Below are 12,267 nucleotides of genomic sequence, written 5' to 3'. Positions count from 1 at the left end.
TTTGCATACAATAAAAATCCGTTTTTTTAATCACAAAACGGCCTTTTTTTGGTGGAGATACCATACGGAGGTGATTGAAAGAAACCGCTATAGGAATATACCCTGCACACTTCAAGTAAGCATACGTATAAGCATGTTATGTCAGAAAAATCAAGAATTTGTGGGTTCTATACAAGTCTGAAAGATACCTTTATATATATTTACCTGCCTATGTTGATGTAAGCAAAAGTAAGCATCTTGTACTGGTGACCCATCACACATTTCGGGTGGTCCTTGAATATTTCATTAAGACACAAAGGAAAAAGGGTTATATCATAATTCATATACCTCATTTACCTATAATATATGGATTTAAGAGAACCACTACACATTGGAACTTTTTCTCTTCTCCTTTATATACCATTATCTGGAGAAACGTTTATAAAACAAGTTATCCAGTGAAGGAGGTGTCCTTTAGAGAAATTAAAAGAAACCTTTATAGGAGTCATTTTACGCATTCTAAGTAAGCAAGAAAGTGAGCACTCTGTGTTTTTTGACCAAGACACTCTCCGGGTGGTCCCATAATACCACATAAAGACACAAAGGAGTGGATACTCGATACCCCATAGTCACGCCACATCATTTCTCACATATTTGAAAGGAACTACTACACATTGGAGATCTTTGTTTTGTTATTTCTCCACATGTACCGATTTATGGAGAAAATCTATTGAGACTGCAACCGCGATCTTTGGGACATTTGGAAACAAACCGGTCTGAAATTTTGTTTTTATATCCATCAAGTGTTTTAGCGCATATGATATAATTTTTACATTGTGACATTGTTGGCTTCCGGATGATAACTCCGGAGTATATTCATATTCGCAGCTGTAACACGTCCAGCGCAGGGAAGTGCTATTTTGGTTTTTTAGCCTCCAGAGTATTCACCAAGATTATGGTGGTTATGGCAGCTTATATCCGCAAACAGGGGATAAGAATTTTTCCATACCTCGACGATCTTTTAATCCTTGCGCAGTCCCAGGAATTGCTTTTGATCCATCTCCAACAGACAATAGCTTGTCTACAAAAACATGGACGGCTCATAATTTGGGCAAAGTCGTCTCCAATTCCGTCACAATGGATGATTCACTTAGGGGCTGTATTGGATTCAGGTCTGCAGAGGATAATTCTACCTGTGGTAAAAATATCCAAGATGCAGTTGATGATTCAGGAATTGTTGCAGTTTAACAATATCAGTTCACACGGCTATGCGAGTGATGGGGTTGATGGTGTCGATATTCGACATGGTGGAATATGCACAATTCCACTCAAGACCTTTGCAACATCTGATTCTAACCAGATGGAATGGAGTACTTCAGACAATAATGAAGAAACAAATGATGGTACTTCCGGTAAGGGTAAAAAGGTTGTTAGCCTGGTGGCTACAGACATCCAATCTAGACAAGGGGAGACTCTTTTGGATATCAGATTGGGAGATCCTCCCAACGGATGCCAGTCTTCAGGGCTGGGGAGCAGTGTCCAGAAAATTATGGTTCCAGGGACAATGGACCAAAAAAGAAAGTTGCCTGCCAATAAATTTGTTGGAACTACGAGCCATATACGTGGCACCGATTCAGGCAAAGGACATTCTGCAAGGAAAACCAGTCCAGATCCGCTCGGACAATGCAAAGGCAGTAGCGTACCTCAACCATTAGGGAGGAACTCGCAGCCAAAGAGCAATGGAGGAGGTAAGTCACATACTAAAGTGGGCAGAACTCCATCTTCCAGCATTATCTGCAGTGTTTGTTCCAGGAGTCCTAAACTGGGAAGCGGACTTTCTCAGGTCGACACACCATTCAGGAAACCGAATGGGCTCTACACCCGTAGGTCTTTCAGACTCTAGTAGACAAGTGGGGGTTGCCAGAGATTGATCTCATGGCGTCCCATCTGAACAAAGTTACGATATACGGGTCAAGAACAAAAGACCCCGGAGCGACCCTGGTGGACACACTGTCAGTGAAATGGGAATTTAATCTGGCATATCTGTTTCCTCCAATCTCCCTGCTACCCAGGGTGGTGAAGAAAATAAAGCAAGCAAAGGGTGCCGTGATTCTAATAGCTCTGGCTTGGCCAAGGAGGCATTGGTACATAGATCTGCAGAGGATGTTGTTGGATGCACCAATTCTGCTCCCTCAACCTCCATATCTACTAATGCAATGTCCTTGTTGTCACAAGCATTTGGATCGGCGGTCTTTGACGGCATGGCTGTTGAAACCTCTATCCTAAGATCAAGAGGTTTTTCACAACAGGTAATTCAAACAATGCTTAGAGCAAGGAAACCTTTCTCTGCTCACATTTATCACCAAATATGGCAAGCCTTTATTCAATGGTGCAGTGAAAGAAATATGATTCCAAAATCTTTCAGAGTATCCAGAATCTTAGATTTCCTTCAGGCAGGGATGGATAAGGGTTTGAAGGTGGCTTCCTTGAGAGTTCAAGTTTCAGCATTAACTGTATGGTTTCAAAAAAAAATTGCTACTTTACAAGATGTGAGTACTTTTTTCCAGGGAATGCTGCGCATTCAACCACCTTTTGTTCCTCCTGCAGTACCTTAGGATTTAAGTCTGGTTCTCAAAGCCCTTCAGGGGCTCCATCTGAACCACTTAAGAAAGTGGATCTTAAATGGTTGACAGCTAAAGTACTCTTTCTTCTGACCATGGCATCAGCTAGAAGAGTATCAGATTTAGGAGCACTATCATGTAAATCTCCTTTTCTGAGTTTTTATCCAGATAAAGCAGTTCTAAGAACTAAGTCTGGTTATCTTCCAAAGGTGGTCTCTAAGTTTCACCTTAATAAAGAAATTGTGGTCCCGGCTTTTTAGGTGTCTGCGGGAGAAGCGTCGATGGACGTAGTCCGTGCATTAAGAATCTACGTAGATTGTACCAGTGGCGTCAGAAAGACAGATTCTCTCTTCAATCTCTACGGATTTCATAAGAGGGGATGGCCTGCTAGTAAACAGATGATAGCAAGATGGCTTCGAATTACGATTTCAGAAGCATACTCTGGTGCTGATCTCCCTGTTCCGGCTAATGTCTCTGCTCACTCTACATGTAAGGTAGGTCCTTCATGGGCAGCACAACATGGTGCTTCAGCAGAACAGATATGAAAGGCAGCCACATGGTCTTCCATTAACACATTCATTAGACATTATGCCTTAGATACCTTTGCCTCTCATGACGCTGAATTTTGGCGAGAGGTTCTCCTGTCCAATAAGGAGCGTCCCCACCACTAAAAATCCTGTGGATAACCTGTGGACTCAGCCGAAGAAATATACATTATGGTAAGAACTTACCAGTGATAACGGTATTTCTCCTATGTCCACAGGTTTCCACAGGGATCCCACCCCGACGCACCTGATTTGAGAATCTTTATACTCACTAACCTCTTCCCTCTTGCGTGGAAGGGTGTGCATGTGTGTTCTCGCCTGAATAGGGTTCAACATATTGCTCCTGCCTAATTGCTTTGGAAACAACTGATTTGACTGAGTCGGTGGGCGGGATTATATGGACAAGACCGGTGCATCCTGGGAGGCCACAAAGCTCGTGATCGATTTGGTGCCAATCCGCTGACGCTCAAGCATATCCCAATGTTATACTGTGGAAACCTGTGGACATAGGAGAAATACCGTTATCAACGGTAAGTTCTTATCATAACGTATATTTTGCCGATAGGATTATTCTCTGATGCATGTGTAGATGCGATCCGGACCACTTGTCCAGCAGGTCCCGCTGGAACACCCTGGCATGGAATCGGCCATATTGTAGAGCCTCGTAAGCCGCTACCATCTTTCCCAGCAGGCGGATGCACTGATGGATCGACACGCGTGCTGGTTTCAAAAGTAGCTTGACCATCTTCTGGATCTCCAGAGCCTTTTCCACCGGTAGAAATATTTTCTGTACCTCGGAGTCCAGTATCATTCCCAGAAATGATAATCTCATTGTCGGTTCAAATTGTGATTTTGGAAGATTTATGATCCAACCATGCTGTTGAAGCACCGTCAGGGATAGTGCAATGTTCTGCACTAACGTCTCCCTGGATCTCGCTTTTATCAGGAGATCGTCCAGGTAAGGAATTATGTTGACTCCTTTCTTGCGAAGGAGAACCATCATCTCCGCTATCACCTTGGTGAATATTCTCGGAGCCGTGGAGAGCCAATGTCTGGAACTGGTAGTGGCAATCCTGAACCGCAAACCTCAGGTATGCTTGATGTGGAGGTTAAATGGGAACATGCAAATAAGCATCCTTGATGTCCACCGACACCATACATTTCTTCTTCTCCAAACTGGAGATTACTGCTCTCAAGGACTCCATCTTGAATTTGAACCATTTCAGGTAAAGATTCAAAGATTTTAGGTTTAAAATCGGCCTGACCGAGCCATCCGGCTTCGGCACCACAAACAGACTTGAATAAAATCCTGTTTCCTGTTGAGAACAGGAACTAAGGAAATGACTTACATTTTTGTATTGCGTCCAGCCCTTTTGTTCTGTCCTGAACAGAAACTGGTAAGGCTGATTTTAAAAATCGGCATGGGGGAGATCTTGAAATTCCAACTTGTAACCTTGAGATACTATCTGTAATATCCAAGGATCCAGATCCGATTGAACCCAGACCTGGCTGAAGAACAGAAAACGCGCCCCCACCCGATCGTACTCCCTCAGGGGAGCCCCAGTGTCATGCTGTGATTTTAGCAGAAACAACGGTTTACTTCTGCTCTTGCGAGCCTGATGGTGTTGTAGGTTTTCTACCTCTTCCTCGCCCTCGTCCTGCGAAGAAGGGGTACCTTTTGCTTTTTTGTACTTGTTGGGCTGAAAGGACTTCATTGTATGAGAGTGATACCCTTTCCTAGCTGGAGCAGCTGCAGAAGGCAGAAATGCTGACTTGCCTGATGTAGTTGTTGAAATCATGGCATCCAGCTTGTCTCCAAACAGGGCCTCACCATTGTAAGGGAGAGCCTCAATATTTCTCTTCGATTCCGCATCAGCATTCCATTGGCGGATCCATAGTGCCCTGCGGGATGAAATTGCCATAGCAGAGGATCTTGAACCTAGCAACCCAACATCCTTCATAGCCTCAACTAAGTAACCTGCAGCATCTTTGATATGACTGAGAATTAGGACCAAGTCATCCTTATCAACTGTGTCTATATTAACTAGCAAGTTGTCTGCCCATTTTTATACAGCATTACCCACCCACGCACAAGCAATGGTGGGCCTGAGCAACGTTCCGTTAGACATATAAATGGACTTTAAGGTTGTCTCTAATTTACGGTCAGCTGGATCCTTTAATGAAGCTGACCCTGGGGCAGACAAAATTATTTTCTTAGACAGCCTAGAAACTGAGGTGTCTACCATAGGGGGTGACTCCCATTTGTGCCTGTCTTCCTCAGGGAAAGTGTACGATACACGTATACTTCAAGGAACAATTAATTTCTTTTCTGGGTTGGACCAGGATTCTTCAAAGAATGTATTCAATTCCTTTGAAGGAGGAAAAATCACCACCTGCTTTTTATTTAATTTAAAATAATCTTTTTCCACAGGTACCGGTGTTGTATCGGTAAACTCCAACACCTCTTTAATAGCGACTATCATACATTGAATGCTTTTGGCTAATTTGGGGTCTACCACTCTCAAATCCCCAGTGTCGACGTCAGTGTCGGAATCTGTGTCTGTGTCCCCTTGCATAATCTGCGCCAGAGACCTTTTCTGGGAACTGGAGGGGTCCTGAGTGGATGACGTGGAGGGATCGGCAAATAGTGCATCCTCCACAGGCTGCCTCCAATACTTTGTCTGTTGTTCAGACTCAGGAAATTTCTTTGCCAGTTTAGACATATTACTGTGTGATTTTCTCACCCACTCCAGCTCCTTCTGTGAGGGAAGGGCCACCACATTACCCTCCTGTGCATCTAAAATGGGTTCCTCTGGGGAAGAACTCTCCCCGTTGTCTGACACGTTACACACATGTACACACACACACCACTATCACTCAGGAGAGCTATCGGGTACAGACTCACACTAATGTCTGTTAGAGAAACACAGAGGGATTTTCCAGTCCAAACACTGCGCCCTATTTGTAAATTGTATAAGAATTACACAACTACAGCGCTTAATCCAATATTAGGCCTGCAGACCTAATGTAATGAACACTTCCCTCCCCCTCTATAACACCCTGGTACTTGTATCAGCATTGTCTTGAGGAGAAACAGCGTTCCGGAGCATCTCTCTGGCGTTTCTGCAGTAGAAAATGGCGCCCAGTGAGTGTTCTGGCAAGTCTGAGGAGAAGCCCCGCCCCCTTGTAATGGCGCGATTCAGCCTCAGCTAGGATTAATATTTATACTGGCCGGGGTTGTACATCAGCGGCTTCCATGTATGTACAGTTTTGCCAGTGAGAGCAAGGATTTTTAACATGGCGCTCAGAGCACGCCCTTCCTGCGCACTCTGCACCATTGTGCTGAGAGACATGCTGCGCAGCGTCCCGCCACTGCGCTTGTACCTGTGAGCCGCCAACGATGACCAGAGGACCCCTATCTGCAGGACACCGGTAATATACTCACCAGCCTTCTGACTTCTGGCTCTGTTAGGGGTGGCGGCAGTGTTGTGGGAGTGAACGCTAGCCAGGCTTGGGCTGTGTTCAGTACCCTTCAGGAGCTAATGGTGTCCTGTCAGCGGAGACTAGAACCATTGAACTAATTGAGAAGTTGGTTCCTACTTCCTCCCCTAAGTCCCACGAAGCAGGGAAGCCGTTGCCAGCAGCTTCCCTGTAAAATAAATAAACCTAACAAAGTCTTTTTCTAGCAGAACTCTGTAGAGCTCCACTAGTGTGCATCCAGTCTCCCGGGCACATTTTCTAAACTGAAGTCTGGAGGAGGGGCATAGAGGGAGGAGCCAGTTCACACTGTTGAAAAGTCTTAAAGTGCCGAAGGCTCCTGCGGAACCGTCTATACCCCATGGTACTAGTGCACCCCAGCATCCTCTAGACCGGCGGTATATATTAGAATACTCGTACAATATATTCGGTAATAGGTACACTTTTTCTTAACTAATGCTGTCTGTATAAAGACATGCAGAATACTGAAGTGTTCGTACAGTCACAGCACTGTATACAGGCAGCTCTACAAGGGAGACCTTGCCCTGCAGTCCCGGAGACCAGCCGCAGCTATGCTCAGAAGATCGCGCCCAGCGTCTCAGTCAGAGAGTGAGGGGGAGTGTGAGACAGCACCAGGGTGGGAAAATCTGCTCAGAGATGGCGCCCTGAGCCGGTGGAGGGGCTACAGGTCAAGCACTGACTCCCCTATGCTAGACTTCCACCCCAAGTACTGTGAGTCTTATTAAATGGGGTGTTAGTACACCCAACCTGTACTCAGGCACCCCAGTGGTCTAGTGGGATTCCTGCCCAGAGACAGTGTCCACGCCAACGCCGCGACCGGTCTCCCGCCTAGGGAACACTCTTACCTCCTTCCTGTATCATTCACGTGAACCAGGAGAGCGTCTGCAACCGTGTGCCTAGAGCCGGAGCGTCTCTGCCGCAAGTACCCGGGAACTGAGTTGCGGGAGTATGTGACGCCACTTGGGAGGTGATGGAGCTGCAGCAATGAATGTTACACTGACATATCAGCGATGCGGCCCTTAAGGTCTTCTTAGAAAGCTTTCCTGGGCTGCCAGTGCAGCCCCCGTTAGGTGACCTGCTGAAGACACCAACTCGAAACTAAGCTCCAGTGCCTGGAGGTGGGGTTTATAGAGGAGGCACCAATGCATCCTGGGACAGCCTTAAACTTTAGCCTGTTGGTGCCTCTGGATCAAGATCCACTCTACACTCCAATGTTTTCCTGTGGAAACCAATGCATCCTGCTGCAGAAAGGTATTCATTTTCTTTGTAAGAGACGTCTTGCACTAAAATATTTAGCTGACCAGAAGGCGGCGGTGGTAGCCATTCAGGAATCACATGTTCCATTGCACTCTCCCCCTCAGTTTACCAATAACTACCCAGCATACTATATCTCCTGTGGTGTAGCCATCCTTTCTAATAGATCCTGCCACTTTCACCTGGAAAGCAAGTGGGTGGATTGCAATGGTAGATATTGGATTCTAGTTGGGAAGATTCATTACAAATATGTCACCCTCACTTCTCTCTATGCCCCTAATGCCACACAGCCCCGATTTCATAAATCTTTATTATTCAATAGCTACAAGAAATTGCACTTCTCCTTATGGGAGATGTTACTCTTTCTCCAGACCCTCATCTTGATAGATCCTCCACTACTGATGAACAGACCAGTAATGCCGCCCGTTCCTCAGCTTCCTCATGCTCCCTTTATTACCTGAATTTGACCTCTATAATAGTTGGAGAATTAGACATCCAGGTGTGCATGATTATACTTATTATTCTGCTGTACACAGGTCACATTAGAGAATAGACCTTCTTCTAGGTCGTTACAATTGATCCCTTACATTTATATATTTCTGTATGGGGTGATATTTGTAACTACTTTTTAGATGCCATTTTGTTCATGTATAACTCCATTTTGTATATGTATGACCTCATTGCTCTATATATGTACATTTTATTAGGATTAGTGCTTTAGACGCCAGTTAGAAATATATATCTCTCAACTTTGACCTAGTGTGAAGGACATAGTGAGTGAGAAGAATATACACAGCTTTTAGGCTGGCTGATTATAATAGCTATATGTTCCTATTATCAGCATCTCAGATGGAAACTGTCTAGTAAGATGTTTGGGGTAATGTGTTCATAAGTAGGTGAAAGGGGACAGTTGTTCAGGATAAGATAAATGATGTTATACTGAAGGACTACTGCACCCAGCATCACAGACCCTGAATGTAATATCTGGTAAGACAATGTTAGCTTATCCTTGCAGGGTATAAAGCCTAGAGACTTACACATAGCAGGTTAGTTCTGATTGAAGCTAGGTCTGTCTGCAGTGGATACAGACTTCTATAAACCCACCTCAGTTTAATAAATTCAGACAGAGTTATTAAAGAGGGACCCTGAGGGCGACTGAACTATATTGTTTAAACTACGTAATCGATGACCATCATCTGGGACAGATCATGAAACATCTGAGATAGGAGCTGAGTATTCTAATTTGTTCTTCCTATTACTGTAACTGAGTATAACTTGTTACTTGCAGGTTCTCATTGTTGTAACTTAGAGAAATAAATGCTTATCCTTTATAATATGTCCTGTGTCAGTCTCCGTATTTATCACATTGTGTCCCAGAACCTGGTCACTTGAATTTTTCTACCGACAGTAATTTCATGGTCTGATCACACCCCTCTGATAGGGTCCTGGTCGCCTTTTCCCGCTACTCCTCCTTTACCACCTTGGAGATTGCAGGATTATATATTAATGGATGCTGAAGGCACCAGAAGTTTGCAAGAGGCCCTGTCCTCCTCCTTAGACGTGAACGCTCCTGAAGATACTTACATTAGGAACCATTGGTGTGCCCTTAAGGCCATGGATCAGAAGCCAGAGAAGGCCGTCATCCAAGTGCCAGGCGACAGGTAATCAGCAGGGAATGTGCAGGATCCTCAATGCTGGTTCCCATAGACTAGCTCAATAAATGTATTATATACCTAAGGCGACGGTAGCAAGACTCAGATGCTGCCAACTCAGTAACAGGAGCCGTTCATTAGCCAATTCCCTGAGGCCGGCTGTTACAGGAGCATGTGGATACATGACAGGGGCTGCGCCATATATTTCCTAAGCTTTGATTCATGTGGCATGAGGAACCTTGAGCATGTGCCCCAGCAAGCAGCCGCACCATGCAATAATACACATCCATAGTGTATATAATATAGCATGTAATATACGTAGTTATAGTAGACTTACCATCAATAACTCTATTACTCTTAAGTCCACAGTAACCACAGGATATACATTGGGATATGAGGTAGCATCAGAGGATTGGCACCAACGATCAAAAGCTTTCGACTGCCGAGAATGCAATGAGCCAGTCTTCTATATCCCCACCTCCTGGTTCAGGCAATTCAGTTATTTTCCAAAGCTCAAGGCAAGAGCATCATAGACAGCCGTAACGAGGCGAGAAGAAGAACACACATGCACACACTTCCGTACAAGAAGAGGTTAGTAGGTATAAGAATCAGAAAATCAGGTGCGTCAGGTTGGAATCCATGTGGATAATGTGGACTTAGGAGAAATAGTTATCGATGGTAACTCTACCATAGTTACATATTTCTCCAGCAGGGTCCACAGTAGTATCCACAGGATATACATTGGAATGTCCCAAAGCAAATTTAGTGGAGGGGACGCTCCTGATTGGACAGGAAAATCCTTTGCCCCAAATGTAGCATCCTGAGAGGCAAAGGTATCAAAGGCATAATGCCTAATGAATATGTCGATGGAAGACCATGTGGCTGCCTTACATATCAGTTCAGCTGAGGCACCATGGCATGCTGCCGAAGATGGACCTACTATACAAGTAGAATGAGACATTAGCCGGAATAGGGAGATCAGCACGAGAGTAACCTTCCGAGATAGTATTTTGAAGCCACCTCGCCAGCGTTTGCTTGTCCGCAGACAATCCCCTCTTGTGGAATCCATAGAGCACAAAGAGAGTTGGATATATTCTTGCCACACACAGTAATAAATAGAAGCAGAAGATGGTTTCCTTGTTCTAAGCATTGTTTAAATTACCTATTGAGAAAATCCTCTAGCTTTAAGGATGGACGTCTCAAGAACCACGCCGTCAAATACAGCAAATCCCAATGCCTGTGACAACAAGGACCCTGCAACAGTAGATCTGGACATTGATGCAGTAGCCACGGAGTGTCCACTGATAGCCTCTGTATATCTGTGTTCCAGTGTCTTCTGGGCCATGCCGGAGCTATTCAAATCCTGGTGCCCTTTCCTTGTTTGGCCTTCCGAATCACCCCGGGTAGCAGGGCGATTGGTGGAAACACATAGCTAGCTGAAAGTCCCATCTTACAGAGCATCCATGAAGATCACTTTGGGATCCTTTGTTCTTGACCCATATGCGGATACTTTGAAATTCTGCCGAGAGGCCTTGAGGCAGCCCCCACTTGTCTACCAGACCCGGGAAGACCTCGGGGTGTAAAGCCTATTCACTTGCATGAATGGCGTGTCGACTAAGAAAATCTGCTTCCCAGTTTAGGACGCCTGGAACAAATACTGCGTACAACGCTGGATGATGAAGTTCTGCCCTTCTTAATCTGTGGCTTAACTCCTTCATTGCCTTTTGACTGCACGTTCCTCCTGGATGATTGAGGTACGCTACTGCTGACGCATTATCCGAACAAATTTGAACCGGTTTCCCCTGAAGGAAGTCCTTTGCCTGAGTGAGTGCCTTATATACGGCCCAAAGTTCCAATATATTTATCGGCAGGCAACTTTCTTCCTTGATCCACAGCCCCTGGAAGCTATCTTTTTCTGACACTGCTCCCCAGCCCTGAAAACTTGCAATCCGTAATCAGCACCTCCCAATCTGAGATCCAATAGGGTCTCCCTTTGGTCAGATGGGACACCAGGCTAATGACCTCCGTACTTCCAGAGGAAGGATCATAGTTTGAGTTTTTATTGTCTGATGTAACCCATTTCATTTGGAAAGGATCAGACATTTAGGAGGACTTGAATGGAATTGAGCATACTCCACCATGTTGAATGTCGACACCATTGATCCCTTCACACACATAGCTGCATAAATTAATACCCTTTGACTTTGTAGCAGATCCTGAATCCTCAAATGTATTGTAGATATTTTGTTCAGAGGTAAAAACACTCTCTGAAGACTGGAATCCAATACAGCCCCCTAAGTGCATCATCTGTTGTGACGGACCCAGGGACGACTTTGACCAATTTTTGAGCCAACCGTGTCTCTGTAAACAAGCTATTGTCTGTTGCAGATGACACTGAAGCAATTCCTGAGATTGTGCAAGAATTAATAAGTCATCGAGGTATGGAAAAATCCTTATCCCCTGTCAACGGAGATAAGCCGCTATTACCACCATATTTTTGGTGAACACTTTTGGAGCTGTGGCCATTCCACATGGTAGGGCCTGAAACTGAAAGTGTTGCTGGAGGATGGTAAACCTGAGATAGCACTGATGGGACAGTGCTATAGGAACATGCAGGTAAGCATCCTGGATATCCAAGGATACCATAAAAGCCTCCAGCTCCTTGGCCAAAATAATGGAAGGTAAAGTCTCCATATGAAATTGAGGCACCCAAATGTA

General features: G+C 44.9%; 1 protein-coding gene across 1 annotated transcript in view; it reads right to left on the bottom strand.

The window, feature by feature from the left end:
• The window catches only part of LOC135032963 (zinc finger protein 271-like), a 141,510-nt gene extending 136,404 nt beyond the window's left edge, over positions 1 to 5,106 (bottom strand). The window contains exon 1 of the mRNA XM_063954134.1: positions 4,746 to 5,106. Within this exon, the coding sequence (XP_063810204.1) occupies positions 4,746 to 5,106 (361 nt within the window). The remainder of the gene's footprint in view (positions 1 to 4,745) is intronic.
• Positions 5,107 to 12,267: the final 7,161 nt, after the last annotated feature.

Source organism: Pseudophryne corroboree, unplaced genomic scaffold (assembly GCF_028390025.1).
Source record: "Pseudophryne corroboree isolate aPseCor3 unplaced genomic scaffold, aPseCor3.hap2 scaffold_556, whole genome shotgun sequence".
NCBI classification, from domain to species: Eukaryota; Metazoa; Chordata; class Amphibia; order Anura; family Myobatrachidae; genus Pseudophryne; species Pseudophryne corroboree.
This window is presented reverse-complemented; position numbering and strand designations above follow the sequence as displayed.